At 51.1% G+C, this 18,440-nt stretch overlaps 1 protein-coding gene across 10 annotated transcripts in view; it reads right to left on the bottom strand.

Annotated features, from left to right (window-relative positions):
- AIFM3 (apoptosis inducing factor mitochondria associated 3) overlaps nucleotides 1-18,440 on the bottom strand; it is a 53,705-nt gene that overhangs the window by 31,720 nt on the left and 3,545 nt on the right. For 4 of the 10 annotated variants that reach the window (XM_055797577.1, XM_055797579.1, XM_055797578.1 and 1 more), the window contains exons 2-3: nucleotides 9,940-10,063; nucleotides 1,729-1,942 (exon numbers count right to left, since the gene is read on the bottom strand). In XM_055797577.1, coding sequence (XP_055653552.1) covers nucleotides 1,729-1,942; nucleotides 9,940-9,970 — 245 coding nt within the window. In that variant the 5' untranslated portion in view covers nucleotides 9,971-10,063. The other 6 variants (XM_055797581.1, XR_008746107.1, XM_027776939.2 and 3 more) reach the window with 6 other exon arrangements.

Genomic DNA, 18,440 nt, shown 5'->3' on the forward strand with positions numbered 1-18,440 from the left:
TGTTTTCTGTCTGCAGCTCATTGACCTCCCCCAGTTAGCCTGCTGGGAGGCTGGCTGGGTACAGCAGCACCAGAGCTTATCTTCCATTATCTATTACTGGTTCTGCTGAGACCATCTTGGTACCAGAAGGATAGAAAGGGTGGGCAGAAAGAGTACCTTGTGCTTGCAGACTCCACTAACACAACGTGGAAGTGCCCAAACTCTTGTGCCAGTGGCCTGCACTGCTGCTGTGTCCACGCACATCTGTGCCCAGCACACTCCTTGAGAGAAGCATCCTAGAAAATCCCTCTGGGTATCAGAGTGAGAAGGGACTCCTTTGGTCTGGCACATTGCTTACATGAGCCACAGGCCCTTCTCACAGCACCTCTCTTTTCAGCTAGACTTAGCCTGCCAGAAAAAAAGTTATTCTCAACTTAAAATGTCTAGTGATGGCAAGTCCATTGCCATACTCGGTAGCATGTTTCAGTAGCTGAATGCACACATGGTTGAAGCATGAGGTCAGTTTCCAGACCAATGCCAGTTTCTAGCCCTGGCTTTAGCTGAGGAACTCCCTGCCACAGCCACCTGCAGCCAGGTATGTTCTCACAGACTGCAGCGAGATCCCTCCTCACCTTCCTCATGACCAGCAGAGCTCTTTGGATCTTTCCATCTACTATATTGCATGCTTTCCAGTCAATGTATCTACCGCAGCCCTAATTTTCCAACATCCTTCTTGCGCTGGGGCACTGAAGCAGAGCACACTCTTCTAGTAACATCTCAAACATGAAGTCAGCAGAAGCTGCCTCCAGGAACACTTAGTGTTCAGCCATGACACTGGAGGAGGACCCTTCTTGTGCAACCAGTATTTCCCAGCATCGTCTCCCCTTTCTACTTCACTCCAGCTTCAAGGCCACTGCCTGTGCTCTGTCTCAGGTTCCCTCTTCCCCAGCCTTGCTGCTGCTGCTCACTGCGCAGGAGGTAGTGGGTTGCCCATCATCTCCTAGAAGCCCCCCTGCAGCCACTGTGCTTGCCTTCCAATCCAGTGCATCTCTACTGACTCCCCACCCCCATCTCTCACTGGAGGAGGCCATCTGCCTCCAGGTCCTGAAGTCCCCCCAGCACTACTCTGAGCTGCAGCAGAGCTTGCAGCATCAGCCACATCTCATCATGTGAAGATTTAATTCAGCAATCTGGTGCATCCTTTTGTAGAACGGTCTAACACAAAAATTCCCATCACAATGAAAAAACTTTTAAATCAGAGTAGCGAAACTGTATACAGCTGAAGTGTGTTGCAGTTAGCAAAAAATTTGGAAAACTGCATCCCTGGTGAAAGAGCAAATTGAAAGAGAAGAACTCAGCTAGAAGAGCAAGGCACTGCAGAAGAGGCTTACCACACTATCTGCCCCATCAGCTCCACCCATGCACTACTAAAACTACTAAGGCTATAAATTCATAAAAAATTGTCGGGGTTGTCTAATGCAAGCTGAGTAGAGCCTGTTGAGAAATTCTGCCACACAACGTCACATTTTTCTAAGATGAGTCCCAGGGCAGACTGTGCAGGGAACAGCAGACCTTCTGGTAAAAAAACAGTTGTCACTTGTCCATGAAGCAATTTTTAAAGATTAAAAACAAATTAATATTTTATTAAGTTAAATTCTCCTCTCCAGAAACTCTGAAGAATAAGATAGGGGGTTTGGTTTAGGTTATAAGGTCTCTCAAGTTTCACCTGCAAAAATTTTAGGCACTTACTGTCCATTTTCCAGGTCCTTCACATGGCACACAGACGCTTCCACCACATCCTTTGGGTTGTGGTAGGGATTGCTAGCAATGGGATGCTCTTCAAGATGATAATGCCGGGCAGTTCCATTGACTTTGTAGATCAGGGGGCTGGCTTTCCCGTTGGGCGACATCTCCTCCTTGCTTCTCTCCTTCTCGGGTATCACAACTTCAATTTTCACTTCAACTGCAGGAACAGAGAAATCTTCATTAAAATGAAGCTGGAGCTGTTGCTGCCATTCTGCCTCTCCCTCGTTCCCTGGACTTTGAAAGGGGCTGACAGACATCAGAAGAGACATTTTTTGTTGGCTTGCTGGGGAAGATAAAAAACACTTAATATGAAACTTGGCTTAATTATCTGAGCCCATTATTGCACTGTTCTTTCTCCATTGGGCATCTCTGCATGATGTACATACTCTTGCAAGCAGACCTTAGTCATCAGTGAAAAAGAACCCCTCAGTCACAGTTGCTGTCCTGTTTAGTGGAAAACAGCTTCAGAACAGCTAGATGTGAGGCATGCCAAGGCCTCCAGGACTCAGGCAGACTTCAAAAAACCCAGTAATGGTTTGTAGATAACATTAACTGAAAGAGAAGGCCAACACTGCATGGTGTATAAAGCTGCTACATTAGATGAAAGACGGATTACATGAAGACCAATTAATATGGAACTAGAAATATCCAAAATTCTTTCGGCATGAGGTTTTCAGCCTAAAGTGAATCTTCCACGTTGAGAAAAGCAAGGATTGTCCATTTTACCTAGGTGTACACCACTGAACAGGTTTAACAATGAAAGCATCCCTGGCCTGGGGACCACGGGACCCAGGGACACACAGGAGCTGCTTGTGCCAGCACAGTGCATCCCCCGACCATCAGAGGGGACATCGGAGCCAGTGGGTCCCCCCGCCCCACTGCCACCATGGGTGCTGTCATGGGGCAGTGATGGAGCAAGGTAGCCCCCAGCCCAGCACATCCAGGGCGCTGCCCCACCATGTGTCCCCCTGCTCCTCCTGCCTCAACTGGGATGTGTTGCCAGTCCTGTCCTCCCCATGCAGAGACGGAGGGGGAACACAGGGGCTCTCCTTGGCCACCTGAAGATGTTCCTCTGAGCCCCCCGAAGGGCAGCACTCACCCAGCCTCGCCGTGCACCCACACCCCCACCCACCGCACCATGCCCAGGGGGAGCAGGCTGGACACAAGAGCACCAGAGGAAGCCAGCGATGATCTTTCACATCATAAAGTGGAAAACACCACTTTAGCTCCTAGGGATTTCATGAAAGTAAAGCCATTAATATTTATAATAAGCTCCAGGAGAGTTCTGTAGCAAGCCAGGGTGTAAGTGCCAGAGACTGAATAAGTATTTCAAGCAAATGGGAGATTGCCGAGATCTCCCCACCTTATAAATGTCATGAACAGGAAAAGCTGTGCAGAAGATAAAAATAAAAGCTCACAACCTAAATAGGCTAAGGAAAGGCAAAGAGAGGGGAACAATGTGCCCCGGAAGAGCGGGATGAGCCATGCAGCAAGAGAAGGGTGCTGGGTCTTCCCAGCTTCACCTATTGCCACACACCTTTTATTGACAGTCCATTGAGAGGAGGACAGAAGAAGAGGTCAGGGAGACAGCTGTTCATTTAGGAAGGGAGAAAAGCAAGTGGCCATGGTCATGCAGGCGCTGGAGGCAGGCAGTTGTTTCAGGGGTCCTGCGAGTTCCTGCTTTTTGTGCCAGCTCAGCAGAGCAGGGGACGGGGTGGCTTTTTGCCAAAGTGCCAAATCCTCAGACTCACCAGGAGCAGAATTTACCATGGGCTCGGACAGACAGATCCAGTAAAGCAATTTGCTATGTATCCATGCTGAATCAACATAAAATGTGACCTTCTGTTGCATTATTGCAGCTGCCAGCTGCAGGAATTACTGCAAACTAACAGGCCCAGCACCCTGCATTAAAAAATAATAAAGTTGCCATGAGCAAATTTGTTACTGGAGCTCTACAGAAGCAGCCCAGCTCCCTGCAGGTACCCAGCAAAGAGGCTGCTTTCCGTAAGCAGTTTTCCTATGGCATTTGGAAAAGCAGACATGGATTTTCCAAGGACAGAGTTAGGAAATGTTAATTTATGCCAGTCCCTGCGAAATACAAAGAAACAGGAGGATTGTTTCATACAATTATGCAGTCAATCGACATTTATCTGGAGCAAACGCTGCTGCACATCCTTGCATGCAGACCCCGGCGCTGGGCAATGTGCTGCTGCCGCTGCTGACGTGGTGCAGGACGAGCCCAGGCTGGCACTGGCAAAGCTGGCAGCTCCAAGCCCTGATGGTGACACTGATGCCGGTGAATTCACCCTGCAGGGAACAACCCCCATCTCCCACTTGGCCCAATGCCCCAGAGCTCTGTTTTCCAAACTGCATTTGGGTCAGGTGGGCACCTGGAGTGCTGGCTGATCCACGGGTGTATGAACCTGAGGAGATGAAGATAGAAATTTAACTCTGAGCTCTTTAGTTCTTTCTCGGTCAGAAAAACATATGCAAAAAGCAGCAGGTCTCTGGCACCAGTGTGTGCCAGCATGCCCCGCCGTCCCCACTCAGCACTCACCAACACTGCTGGACAAACGTCCAGAGGAACAGAAAAAGGTATAAAATCTTCCCCCTCTCCTGTGTCGGGCCCCACACTTCACCCCTTGCCTCTGTGGGGGGCAATTCCCATTCACTTCTCCCCAGCCCTTTAATCCCCCCTTCTCCTCCTCCTCCTTCCCCTCCTCCTCCTCACCACCCCCTCCAGCCCCGCATGAGGTGTCCCTCTGGCCAGAGACCTGCATTCCCAAAGGATGATCCCTCCAAGAATCCAGGGCTCAGAGGCACCTGAGCTGATCCAGCAAACTGTTTCAATTCTCATCAGGGAAAATGACATTTAAATGAAATATTTATAAACCCAAGTTTAATTCTGAAATCCGATTGGCACAGTGTGGCTGGGTCCAGCACACTCCATCCCTTTGACAGTCATTTTCTCTAACTGCTAGAAAAGGTTCCTGACCTTAGAGCAAACTGGAAAGTTTTAGGCACATGCCTACTAATCTGTGCGGTGGCTAACTCCTCGGGCACTGGCCAAGGCCACCACTGTCACACAGCAGCACTGCCCTGGCCATGGCTGGTGGGAACAAGGGTGATGGTTGTAGCTTCCACAGCAGAACAACCGCTGCGCTCTGAGCACATATATGTATGCATCTATAGACAGATATAGATGATGATATAAAGATGGAGATAAGAGATAGAGATAGATATGCCTGCTTGCCCTGTGCGACCAACATCACTTACATACATTAGCTCTGGGGCCCCAAAATAAGAAGGACACGGACCTGTTGGAGCAGGGCCAGAAGTGGGACACACATCAGGGGGCTGGAGCCCCCCTCCTGTGGGGACAGGCTGAGAGCTGGGGCGGTTCAGCCTGGGGAAGAGAAGGCTGCGGGGAGACCTTAGAGCAGCCTGCCAGTGCCCGACGGGGGCTTACAAGAAAGCTGGAGAGACTTTTTGCAAGGAAACATAAGGATAGGACAAGGGGGAAAGACTTCGAACTGAAGAGAGTAGATTTAGATGAGATATCAGGAAGAAATTCTCCACTGTGAGGGTGGCAAGGCGCTAGGACAGGCAGCCCAGGGCAGCTGTGGGTGCCCCATCCCTGGCTGGGCTCAAGGCCAGGCTGGACGGGGCTGGGAGCAGCCTGGGCTGGGGGGGGAGGTGTCCCTGCCCGGGGCAGGGGGGTTTGAAACTTCATGGTCTTTAAGGCCCCTTCCAACCCAAGCCATTCCATGATTTTATGATATATGTGTATGTATGTGGTTTTGTGTGTTCATGTACATTTTTAATATACATGTATTTTTTCTCTATTTATATACACAAATACATATGTATGAAGGACCAGGAGGTCAGGGCTGGAAGTATTTTATAAGAATATAAAAAAAAAAAAAGCAGATGAAAGAGTTGAACATTACCAGGTGCTGATACCACACATCCACGTACACCTCAGCACTGCCAGCTCTTAGTGTTCAAAAATCCTGACTCAGCTCCCCAAAATCATAGAACTGCTAAAATACAGACTCTTGACAAGACTATACATTTTGACCCTTTTTTTTTTTCTCCCAGGTTTTTAGCCTTTAGGTTGGAGCGCTGCCAGGACTCCTACATGCATACCCAGGGACTGTGTCCCAGCCCCACTTATCAGTTTGGCTCAGGTTAATTTTTCACACCGTGGTAATGATGCTCTTGTGCTTTGCCTCATGTCATTAACCCCTGGCAGTCAGTCATTAACACCCCATTACACCTCCTGTAAATTTATTCCTTCTCCATCACTATTCACAGCCCTGTGGGACAAGTCAAAGCCCCTGCCTGCTTTTAGACAGGTACCTGAGACACGAGGCTGGAAATGTTGACATCAACCCCTGGGCAGGGTGCTGGCAGGTGGAGGGGGGCTGGGCTGCAGTGCAGGGCCATGCTCATTATTTTAAAAGATTAGGGCAATTAAGTGACCCAAGGCTTCTTTACCACAGGATTAGGTTCCCAGTATGGCTCAGTGCCCTTCCAGAGGCTAAATTTAAACTATGGGTTTCAGGCCATTTAAAGTATAATACTTAAAATGGTAGAAACAAGGAAAATACTAAATTAATATGGCAGTGCAGGAGAAGAGAGAATTGGCATGAGCCAAGAGCTAGCCTGAATCTGGGGAAATCTGGGTAAGATGAAGACACCTGGCCACAGGAGCTGGGCTGGCGGAGAGGAGAGCTTCTCCAACCACAAAGTCCTGCGATGCCTCAGGGTTTGCTGCACAGGGGCTGCAGGCATAGGGCAAATGAACACTGAGGGCAGGGAACAGCCTTGTACTGGCTGTACAGTGCTGACAGTTCCAAGAGCAGTGGAAACCAGAAAAGCATCAAGGGTGGCAATGATGGAGGATGATGTGTTCACCATACCCTGCTGGTGAGCACAGCCAGAAGGCCTGGTTTACCCCGTCAGGGATTATTTCCCTGCAGGCAGCACTAAGTAAATCGACTGCTGCAGGACATGTCCTGGGGTCTCGCTCTGCCCTGCCGGAGCTGCACTCTCCAGGCACCGCCCAGGCTCACCCATGCTGCCTCATAACTGCAGACCTCCATGACAACTACTTTAGGTGGTCTCAAAGAGACACCAAACCATTTCCATTAAAGATGACAAGAGCTAATGACAAAATCGCTGCATCAAACATGCCCAGCTCTACCCTCCTTCTCCAGATGCCCCATTCAGCAAATGCCACGCTCCCACAAACCAGGAGGTAGGACTTGCCAGCCAAGCCTGGGGGCACCCTCAGAGCCAAGCTCGGAAGGACACGCAGCCCATGGCACCCCCTTCAGCAGTGAGCAGCATCCCTGCAAAGGGGACACAGGGTGCTCAGAGCCAAATGCACCCACTGCGCAAGGGCAAAGCTCACCCACAGACATGCCGTCCTGTGCCGGAGCTGCTGCCCTGCCCCACCATCAAGCACTGAGCACAGCTGAGAGTGCAAAGAAAGATAATCACAACTTTATAGGTTTTGCAAGCTGCTCTCCCACGCTTGGTGCAGAGATGGTGCTGCTGCAGCTCACACCAAGCAGTCACTGGTGCACGATGGTTCCCTTTCCCCATCATCCCGACCTGGCTGCTGCTCCTGGAGAGCGTGCTGGGATCCCACACAGACTGCCAGCTGGCAGCTCATCGCATATGCATCATGCACCAGGAGAAAAAAATTATGCGGAGATTGAGAACTGGGCCTTCAGAAGAGGATCCAGCATCACAGGACTGCAGCACTAGAGATAACAGACAATCACTTCACTGCTTGAACGTAAGTTCTTAATTAAACTCTTAAATATCAGAATGGGGTTGGGCATTGCAGCAGCAGCCAGACTTCAGGGCTGGTCTCCGGTACAACCAGCACAGTTATTTACTGTTGCAGGACTCCAGTCCCCAAAGCTCTTGTAGAGAGGATCTGCTCATCAGAAGGCTTTCCTGGCACACAGCAATGCATGTGCAACGTCAAGGTTATCTGGAGAAATGCTGAGGGTGCTCGGGAGGACTGAGGGTCTCTCTTGCATATAAGATGATGGAGCAGATAAGGACCTCGTTTGTATACATCTTTCAAAAGTGTCTAAACAAATTCTATTGACTTCAAGCTGCATGTAAAGACTCCCTTCATTTTGAAACAGCACTGATGGAGAAAATAGCTCTGTTTTGTCCCTGCACAATTTTTTTCTCATTCATAGAGAGGATAGGTGTATTCTTCAAAACAGGAAAGTCCACTATTTAGCTCTGATGGTGCACAGCTCCCACAAGAAATGGGAATGACAAATGCCATAAAAAGACCGTGAAACCTCTTTGCCAGAACAATTGGTACCTGCAAATGCATCTGTTTATGTCACTGCATTTGCAGGGTTTATAACCACTGAGATGAAACACCACAGTCAGTGATGTGCTAACCAGGGGCTGAGGAAAGGCTTGTCAAAAGCCTTTGAAGACTGCTAATCAAAACCAGAGCTGAAGAGAGAGTGCTACATTGCAGGATGGCATTTTCAGTCATTTGGCCTTGCTATGCAAATGCAACTCTACATCTGCAGTTCAGGAAATACGCCTGCAGAGCGTTTTTATTCCTCCACCAGTCCAAGATTAAACACAATTCTGCTGATGGTATACAAAATAAAGTGGAACTGCCAGCAGAGTTTGTTACAAGTTTAGTCAACAAAGACATTTAATCCTGGATGCATTTTCACTCCTTAAACATTTCAAGGAAGGATATAAACAGCGTGGGTTTTCACAAAAGAAAACTTGCAGTTCACAGCGTTCAATGCCATATCACCCTGGCACTGCAATGACCTGTAAAATAATCCAGTACAGGTCAAGGGCAGAAAACCACCTTTATTTCTTCTTTGTGCCTTGCAAAGCAAAGACAGAGGACCTCACTCAGTGGATGCTCTGTGGGTCACCGACAGGACTTGTATGTCCCCTCTGACCTTTCAGGTCCCTCAACCTGAAATCCCCATTGCCTGAGGCAATGAAGATAAATTGCCAATAAAAGGTCCCCAAAAGACATTTTTCCACCTAGCTGTGGATGCTGACTGATCCGATAGATCAGCACGACTATCTGATTCCCCTTGCCCGTGGGCACGAGCAGGGAACAAGGCCAGGGTCATACCCCAGCTCCCTGCTTGATGCCCAAAACATGCCGCAGGATGGCAGCTCCTGGAAGGCAGTTCAGCAACACCGACTGCACCAGCCCCTCGTGCACCAGCACCGGGCCCTGGGGACTAGGGCTGGGGCGATGCGGGTGCTGCCGGCTATGGCGAGTGGCGCCTGCTCGCACCCACGCAGCCGGCAGGAGCTCAGGACAAGGCTTAACATGGACACTTTCACACCAGACCTCCCTCCATCAACCGGTTTGCCTGTGCAGCCCCTTCCTCTCCTCTGCGCACCCACCCTTGCCAAAGGCAAAGCGCAGGGAGCCTGCCCAGCCCAGCTGTGGTGGGAGCGCACAGGGCTGGGGGAGCATCCTTGATGGTCAGGGGCCAGCAGCTGCTTTCCCCACCGGAGGCAGCACGCGTGGACGAGCTTCATGAAGGAAATAAAATCCAGAGAGTGGAGTGGCCCCAGGACCGGACCTGGGTGGTGGGGGCTGTGACAGACCAAGCAGTAGGTGGTCTTGCTCCTGCCCTGGTCGTTCCCTTCTGGCAGGGACCAAGTTAAGTGCTGGCCAGCGAGTGGCAAAGCCGCAGCAGTAAGGAAGGTGCTGGAGCTGTGCAGACCTGACATGGGGCGCCATGGGAGCAGTTCTGCTGGGAGGGGGCAGTTCTGCTGGGAGGGGGGGGGGCATGAGAAGACGGGACGGGAAAGAACCGGTAGCGTGTGTTCGGCTGGGGCTGTGGGGTGCAGGCTGGGATCACCTCCCACCCGCCCCCCCGGCACCGCAGCCCCCCGCCTCTCCTTCCCCCCCCCCCCTCTCCTTCCCCCCCCCCCCCCCCCCCCCCTACGCAGCCCCGCACAACTCCCTGCCTGGGAGCGAGAGCGCCGGGGACTCTGGGGGGATTAACGGGCCGGTAATCCTCCCTGCGGGAGCCCAGCATTAACATTCCCGCTCTGACCTACTTCTCCCCCCGGGGGCGGCGGGGGGGGGGGGGGGCTCGGCACCGGGCGCATCACCTGGTTTGGGCTTGGAGAAGCATCCTCCCATGGCGCCGGGGCGGGCGGGGGGCGGCGGGCAGGTCAGCGGGGGCACATCCCGGCGTGGCACCCCCCGCCGCGGGCTCCAGGCGTCGTTGGCGACCTGCGCCGGGCAGAAACAGCTCGGTGAGAGGCGGGCGGGGGGCGGGGGGGCGCCGCGGGGCGGGGGGAGGCGGCGGGCAGCGGCGCGCGCCGGCGGGGGTTGGGGGGGGGGTAAGGCCCGCCGGGCCCCTCGCACCCCCCGGTAACACCGAGGGGAAAACGTGACGCTGGGGTAACCGTGCTCGGGAGGCGCTGGTAAATGCAGTTGTGAAGTTTATAAACGCAATCGGCCTTTCAGAGTTTAAAATGACAGAAACCCTCCTGTCATTCGTGTTCGGACTCTCGTAACTTCCCAGCGCCCTGCCTTTGGGAATGGAATCTGAGCACACAGGTCACGGCCCAAATGTGACGATTAAACTGTAAATACATTTCAGTCAGGTTTTTTGCTTCTATTATTGGGTGATGGAAAAAAAGAAACCTACTGTATTGCGCAGTCCTGCAAGTTCCCCCTTTCCAGTGATGCTCATTCCTGCAGAAACCCCATTCGATTTGGAACAATTACTGATTTGAGAAAGGGTTTTGTCAGTCCGTTTTGTACCAAAATGCAATTTTTTTATACTATTAAGACAAGATTCTTTTATGTTTAAGTGGGACAGGCAAACGGTCCACTTCAAACCGTTTATCTCATAAGCTTTGACCAGTAGTGCTCTCCGCTTTGGCACAGACCAAGAATTAGGATAAACCTTTTTGGTTATATTCCTTGACTGAAAACTGCAAAGATTCATACAACACAACTGGCAACAAAATAGAATGTTTAATTAATTTTACCCATTCATACTTGTACTCGAATCAATTTACTATGGTTTTGTCGTATATTTTTCACAAAGCCTTCTGATCTGGGCAGGAAGTTAAAACCGTTTCCAAAGGATATTTTAACACAGGCAAAGTAGGCTTTTCTGCAGCTTAGAAAGCGCCTCAAGATCTTTCTGATGAGAAGGAAAAACAACTGCCAGCAAGCAGACACCAGACACTGCAGTTCCTCCCATTTACTTAAGCACCAATGCAAAGCATCTGGACACATCCCTGTTTTCAACTACATCCCTCCAAAACATACACAGTCCTTCCCACACACCTTCAGCCTCCCCTTCTGCTGCATATGGTGTGACCTGCACCAAGTCCCAGGTGAATCGCAGGATCACCTTCAAAGCCTGAAGCATGTGGAATAAGTACCCCAGGCTACAGAGGAACAGGAGAGTGGTGCCTCACCACATCTTGTAAACCAGACACCTGCCATTTGATAATGGGCACTGAGGGGTACCAGCCTGGGACAGACAATACAGTAAGAGGACAAAAAACCACACAGGCTTGCCTGCAGACTACAAAGAGTGATGAGATGTGTGTGGAGCTGCCAAACAAGCTTATTTGCAAAGGGGGAAAATTAAATGCAGCAGGGAAGAGCCAAGAACTCTTCTCACGAGAGCATCCAAGGAAAGCAGCACGCCAAAATTTAGGCAAGAGCAAATGCAAAAAAAATGCCATGTAAGAAGGTGCACAAATGCAGAGGGAGATTTAGGAGCGCAGGGGGAAAACGGAGCAGAGGAGTCACATGCAGTAACTGCTGTATGGCCCTTTGCCAAAACTGGCAGGAAGAAAAACAGCTTTGTATCAGAAAAACAGAATCTCAAGCCATTGATGTGTCAGTGATACAGGACAATAATTTAGTGTAAAACATACAATCAAAAAAACATGCAAAGACTGGCAAAAAGGGAGATGGGAGGTGAGAGCCAAAAAGGAGCAGGTGGGGGAGGGGGGATGAGTTGGAGGGCACATCCAGGAATTTCTCAGCCTCAAGCCAAAAGGAAAGGTAAACCTGCACCTGTGTAAGTCCATACTAAAATCAGGTGCCGCTGTGAGAGGAACGTGCCAATGAGACAGCATGAGCCACACAAAGGAGAGTGAAGAGTAAGTTGAAATGTCACCTACACAGGGGCTGGGCTTTCTTCTGGAAGGCAACCAGCCTGCTCTGAGGTCCACGATAGCCCAGGAGCCAACCAAACCCCCTGCTAAGCTGCAGCAGCCGTTGGCAGTGGGTTTCCTGCAGCAGAACGTGAACGCTGTGCCAGCAGGATGGGGCTATGCTTCAGGCAGGCAGTGCCCAAGCAGCGCTGGAGCAAGCCCTGGGGATGCTGCACACGTAGGGGAGGCACAGCAAGGACCCCTAACTACCTGGGCAGGCAGTGTGGTAGATGGCAGAAGGGCTGCTCCCAAATGCGCCTCACCAGAGGATGCCTAGATCTTCTCCAGACCCCCCAGAGATGCTCATGTGCAGTCCGATGGCCCTGGGACTGGTTTCCAGCTGGTCTGGCTGGTTTTACAAGGGACTCTGGAGGGATGCCAAAGCTCCCTCCCTGAGATGCCTTTGCTTTGTTTGGACCTTGAAGACGGCAATCTGAAGCCATTCCCTCAGGCCCACTTCGCATCTCTTACTTTCCCCACTGATGGTCCCCCTGGGCCTTCAAGCAGCCACCAACAAAGAGTGCGTCAAAGCTTCATACAAAAAAATCCCAAACCAACATGAATCCCTTACAACCTAGCAGGTTAATCTATCAACAATAGAAGAATTAATGCTAAAATGACTAACTAGGTAGCCCACTCCCTCTCGGGCACAAGCTTACATCCAAACATTATTAACAGACGAACTAACGTCCGAACTCCAACAAGACCAAACATTCCAATAGACCCTGTTAACCTAACCCAAGTGTGCCCACCAGAAAGATTTAAATCTGTAAAAGGAACTTAGCAAGTACAAGGCCCGACTGTTTACCAAAAACATAGCCTTCAGCCTAACAAGTATTGAAGGTGATGCCTGCCCAGTGTGCTCCTACAGACTGAGCCACCCACAACCCCCTAGAGCAGGTCAGAGCAGAGCAGAGCAGAGCATGGTGGACAGTTTCTGGGTGTCCCTCCTCTGCTCCTGGAGTTAACCAGGCAAAAGCCAAAAGGTTCTTAGTAGAATTTCAGCTGCTGCTACCCAAGGAGAAGCTGTCTGGCTGCCCACAGCCTCAGTCCCAGAAAGCACATAGAGATGTTTCAGAAAGTCACCCAAGACTCAGCTGGTTGCAGAAAGGCACCAAGCTGACCTGCCAGACTGACTCATGAGACACAATGGGATCGTGTCACCACTAGCGGCATCCAGAGATACTGATCTGGAGCTGGATCCTGACAGAGTCATAGCCAAAATCCCCCCTTTGCTAGGAAAGGGAAAAAAGCTCATACACAATGTGATGTAACTGAACCCAGGATCACCTGTAAAACCTTGCTAGCTCTTGAAGGGTAATGGATTGACCTATACAAGGTCATGCTCATGCCTCAGTAAACCAGTTCATAATCTGTTCCTTGAACAAATCGATCTGTGCTTCACAGCTGTACAAGAACACTTTCAGCATCTGCTCAAATTGGGCAACAAGGAGCTATTCATCAAAATATGAGGCAACGGTTGTGGTGCTGAGGAACATACTATCCCATCTCTAAAAACTCCTGCGTGAATGGGGAATCAGCCTTGCAACAGGCTGTATGCAAACAGGGCTCCAGCATCACCCACAGAGAGCACTGCCTAAGAGCATACACCCTGCTCCCACACAGAAGAAACATGGAAACCGATCCAACATGAGAAATGTAGAAAACAATCCAGAGCTACTAACCCCAAGCGCTTCCACTGCAAGGCAGTAAAACTGCAATATTGCAACATCAAGTTCTCACTGCAGGTAAGGTACATAAAACCAGAAGGACCATGCAGCTGAGCCCAGATGTCCACCTCTCTGGCAGTGGCCAGCAGCACTCTGACAGTGCCACAAGCAGGCAAGAACAAGGCAGACACATGGTGACTCTAGCCCATGTTTCCTGCCAGGTTCAGGCAACCCATGCACAGATCAGGATCCAGAGCTTGCACAGTTTTTTAAAGACAGCGCAGTACTGACGGTGCTATTAACAGCGCTGTATTTACTCTCTGCTCGCTGCTAAAGCCCCAGGCTCCTATTTCAATTGAATGTTCTGCTGCGACTCCAAAATCTTTTCCAAATGGTAACATGGTTAAGTATGTAAGTATACAATATGTCATAGGTAAAACTAGTATTTTTCCCCTGAGCATTAGTTTGTGTTTATTGCAACAGTGCCATTTTATCACCTGGCTACCAAGGTCCATCATACTCAACGGCAACATCTCACAGTCAGCATCTGCTTTGCTGCTGTGACTAATTCTGTATTGCCTGCCTGGAGATCTGGCACGTGTCTGAGCACTGAGCTGTGCCCAGTGACATGGGCATCTCCCAGACATACCAGTTTGCAATCCAAGCTAGCTCCGGCTGGGTGTGTCAGCTGGAGACCTCTCCACCTGGAGCACTGAGCATGGACACTCACGACACTGTTCACAGGGTCACCTCAGCCATGATTCACCTGCTATGGAAGGAGGCCCTGGTACATGCGGACACCAGCTGCCACTGTGGCCCCTCCTGGCTCCTCCAGATCTCCACACTGAGCTTTTAGCTGCGCCCTCAAATTTTTATGGATGTTGTTCCGAGCCGAGTTGCCCCTTGCCGGCTGACCCTGGCCAAGTCAGCCCCGCATGCCACCAGAGGGAGAAGTGGGGAGAGAGGGCTGCTTCTCATCCTTTTCCCACTTGCCCAGCACAAGCCCCCACCCCTGGCCCATTGGTGTCCTCCCCAGCACCCTGGCCAATCTTTTGAGAGGGGGGTCCTGCCACCTCCAAGGGCAGCTTTACCCCCTCCTCACCCTACTGATCCCCTGCTCTCAAGCCCTGGCCCCCACATCTTGCCTCCCCATATCATATCCCATCTTCTCTCCTCAGTGATGTGAGGGCTCACAATGTCAGCAAGAAGAAAACTGATGTGATGTCCTTGCACAAGGGACTGGTGGGTGTGAGGCCAGAGAAGGCAAGGGCTGTGGTGCTGACTCACCGCTTGCTCCCAGGGAAAGGAGCCTGCACTAGGGCTGGACCATGGGCCCACAGGGCCTGAGGATGGAGGAGTCAAAGATGCTAGAACAGCTGACAGCTCCCAAGGATACTGGTTGTGGCTACCAGAACAAGAAACATCTTGACCTCTGGGTCTTAGAATCCCAGGTCCTCAAGGCTTTGCAGGGGCACAGCCCCCAGTCCTCCCACAGCTGCATCTCCTCCACTGCCCTATCCTCCTCTTGGGCTAGACTCAAGACAACCCTGGGGCTGCCGGGGGCACAGCTCAGGTTCCCAAGTTCTAAGAGCTCAAGAATATGACCATCCATCCAAGGCAGCCAGGCAACAATGGGAGCATCCTGCCACCACCAGCAACCAGCCTCCAGTCTCCCAGGCAGTTCAGGATCACGTGCTCAGCCAGACTTCCTCCTCTCTTGATTTCTGCTGGGGACAGGTTCACCAGGTACCACTGCCTGGACGTGTTCCTTCCCACAGCTGGAAATGCCTGCATGATGTCTGCTGTGGGTCCAGCAAACCAGGCTCCAAGGCCTGTGTGCTGGCAGGGATCAACAGGCTTCTCTGCTCCACACAGATCTCCATCACAGCTCAACTCTGCTTTCTTTGCAGTGCTCTGCAGGAAACCTGGAGGGAGCCCTAGGATGAAACCTGGGAGAGTGCCTGGAAGATCTCTGAGGAGATTTCTGATTAGCCACTGGAATTCACTGTGACCAAGTGGGACGTCTGGGACTCACTCTGTTCCCAAGGAGATGACTTCTGTCTCTACATTGACATCAGCAGTCTGGAGGAAAAGGGCTGCATGTTCATGGAAAGCCAAAGTTCACATGAGTGAGGATGCAGAAGATCTCTTCCAGGACACACCAGGATCTCAAAGCAGATGTCAGCAAGAGTTACCTCCTAAGGAAGCAATTTCCTCAGGATGAGGAAGAGACCTTCCCCAAGGTCGAGGAAGAACTTAATTTAGAGGACTGAATAAACCCACAATGGAGAAGGCAGGAACGATGGGCCCCTGGGATGCCTGCTTCCCAAGAAAAGTGGGATAAAAGACCTACCAAAGAGACCTGACCCCACTCGGCAGCTTTTAACACGGGGAGGGCAATATGGCAGCCCCAATATGGTTGTGGTCATGACCCCGCTGGCCTTCATCTCCTATCAGGATGGCACCTCTTGCTCTGCACCTTCTGCCCAGGCAGCTGCATGTCACTCCTCTGCTGTTCAAAGATGTCCTCCTTGCCATACACACGGCATGTCCAGCATTCACCAAAAGGGCACCAAGACACTTGGGAAGAGGTTGGGAGGCTGATGTGCCTGCAGCAGGAGGTCCTGCAGCTGTTAATAACAGGCATCACAGGCTGCATTTCAGCCTTGCAGGCAATAGGCTGAATCCCACACCTGAGAGCACTGCACTGAAGAGCTGTTGTGTAGCCACAGAATCATGGAAGAGTTTAGGCTGGGAAAGGTCACCAGTGGTCATCTAATCCAATTCCAGCTCTGCACAGGGTGTGATACCAACCTGGATCTAACATTAATCCTGCCCTAAGCTTTGGAGAATGGACCCAATGCCATTCATGACATGATAAAACCCACTAACATTTGAGGGTCCGGAATGGTACCAGGCCTTTTTAAATGAGTATCAGTGGAAAAAGCTGAGACATGATGGTCTACAAAGAACAAGAAAATCCATTCGTGGCAGCTGGAGACCACCCCAGATCTCCCCATCCACACCTTTCCCATTGCTAGATGCAGCACCCATTAGAAATGGGAAGTGGAAATGTTCAAAGATGTTCACTCTCTCAACAGTTTGGAGCACCCAATGGTCTCCTGCAGGGACTGGGAATGACATCTTTTCTCCCAGGCCTGTCACTTCTCGGGTATTTTGCCATGCCTGGAAGCCCCTGAGATGCCTCCAGGGGAGGGAGGGAAGGGGCTGAGCAGTGCTGGTGTCCTGTGGAGCCACAGCAACCCTGGGGTCTGGGCAGCAGGTCTTGCTCACATGCTCAGGAAACAGCTGATACCCAGTTCTGAGGTCAAGGAGGAATTTTTTGCCCTGGGCAGACTGGCACAGGTCCCTGGGATTTTTTTTTCCCTTCCTCTGTAGCACTGAGCATGGCCCCTTGCCAGGGCTCCTCAGGGCCATTTCTTGCCAGAGATTCCCTGCTGTTGCAGGACCAGGAGTCCAGCTGTGTCCATGATCTTCCCACTTCTCCTCTGTGGCAGCTTTGTTTTTCTAGTTTTTGGACATTTGTAGCGTAGGTCTTCTAAGGCAATGTCCTACAGCTCCACTCTCAACAGGAGCTGTTGTTTTTTAACTGCCCCTGCATACAATAAAATTTTCTTTTCATTGTATCTCAAGTTTTGTCATCTGCAAACATATGCCTATGTCTGCCTCAAGAACCTTGTCCTTCAGAAGCATTATCAATTACTGCAGATAATTTTGGGACTCACAACGATGTTACCACTGTTTGAAGAACTCATCACTTTCTTCTCAGGACATCCTTCATGGATGTCTCTGAAGAGTCCATGTCAGAGTCATTTCTTTCCTAAAATAGGCCTCACCAAAACCCTTGTGCTCTCTGCACACTTAGATGGCACCAGCTGCCGCAATGCACCCAGGTCTGAGAGAAGGCCCTATGGCCAGGAGAATGACATCAATGGAGACACCTGTACTCGGGGATACCATCCCAACCAGACACCTGGAGTTTTAGGAAGGTCCCTGATGTCTATCAATAACAGCCTTTTTCTAACACACTTACTGCTCAGGTGAGAGATTCTGGCTGGTTGTCGCACATGGCTGGTTATCCATCTGAACGCTTCATCCTGGACAGAATCGATCTTCAAAAATAAGAAAACAAAACTCTCCTATCTGCAAGCCTGGTCACAATCTGCCCTGTGCTCCTTGGTTTCTCACCTACCAGCATGCAATGCCATGTACACCAGGCATGCCAGGGAACAGAGGACACACAGCAGCTCCACATCTCCTGGAAGGCTTGCTTGCCTGCACAGAGCCTCGCCTGCTCTGCAGAGCAAGGAGGACCGTGGGCCTTTTCTAGCCAGTGAGACCTGGCTCTGCAGGCTGCGCTTCCCGAGCAGGAGCACAAGGGGAGGGGGCGGCTGCAGGCTCAGAGCATCTGGTGGCACTCTCCATACTTGCAGGGAAGAGCTGGCTCCGGCTCTGGTCCCGCTGTGGAAAATAACAACGCTTGATCCTAAAAACGTACCCTATCTACCGCAGAGCTGCCTCCCTGCCAGTTCTCCTTACATGCAAAATATTGTCTTTAACATGAGGCCCAGGAGGAGCCATGGAGCAGTCCCAGCAACAGACCTATTTCGGACACACCCTACAAAGTGAAGCACAAACCCCACCACAGCCTCTTTGGCAGGTCCCACAAAGCACAGCCCCCATAGAGCCACCCCTTGGGCGCAGGGCACCTCCCCTGCCCACGGGGTCCTG

The sequence above is a fragment of the Falco peregrinus genome, chromosome 2 (genome assembly GCF_023634155.1).
Source record: "Falco peregrinus isolate bFalPer1 chromosome 2, bFalPer1.pri, whole genome shotgun sequence".
Taxonomy (NCBI): Eukaryota; Metazoa; Chordata; class Aves; order Falconiformes; family Falconidae; genus Falco; species Falco peregrinus.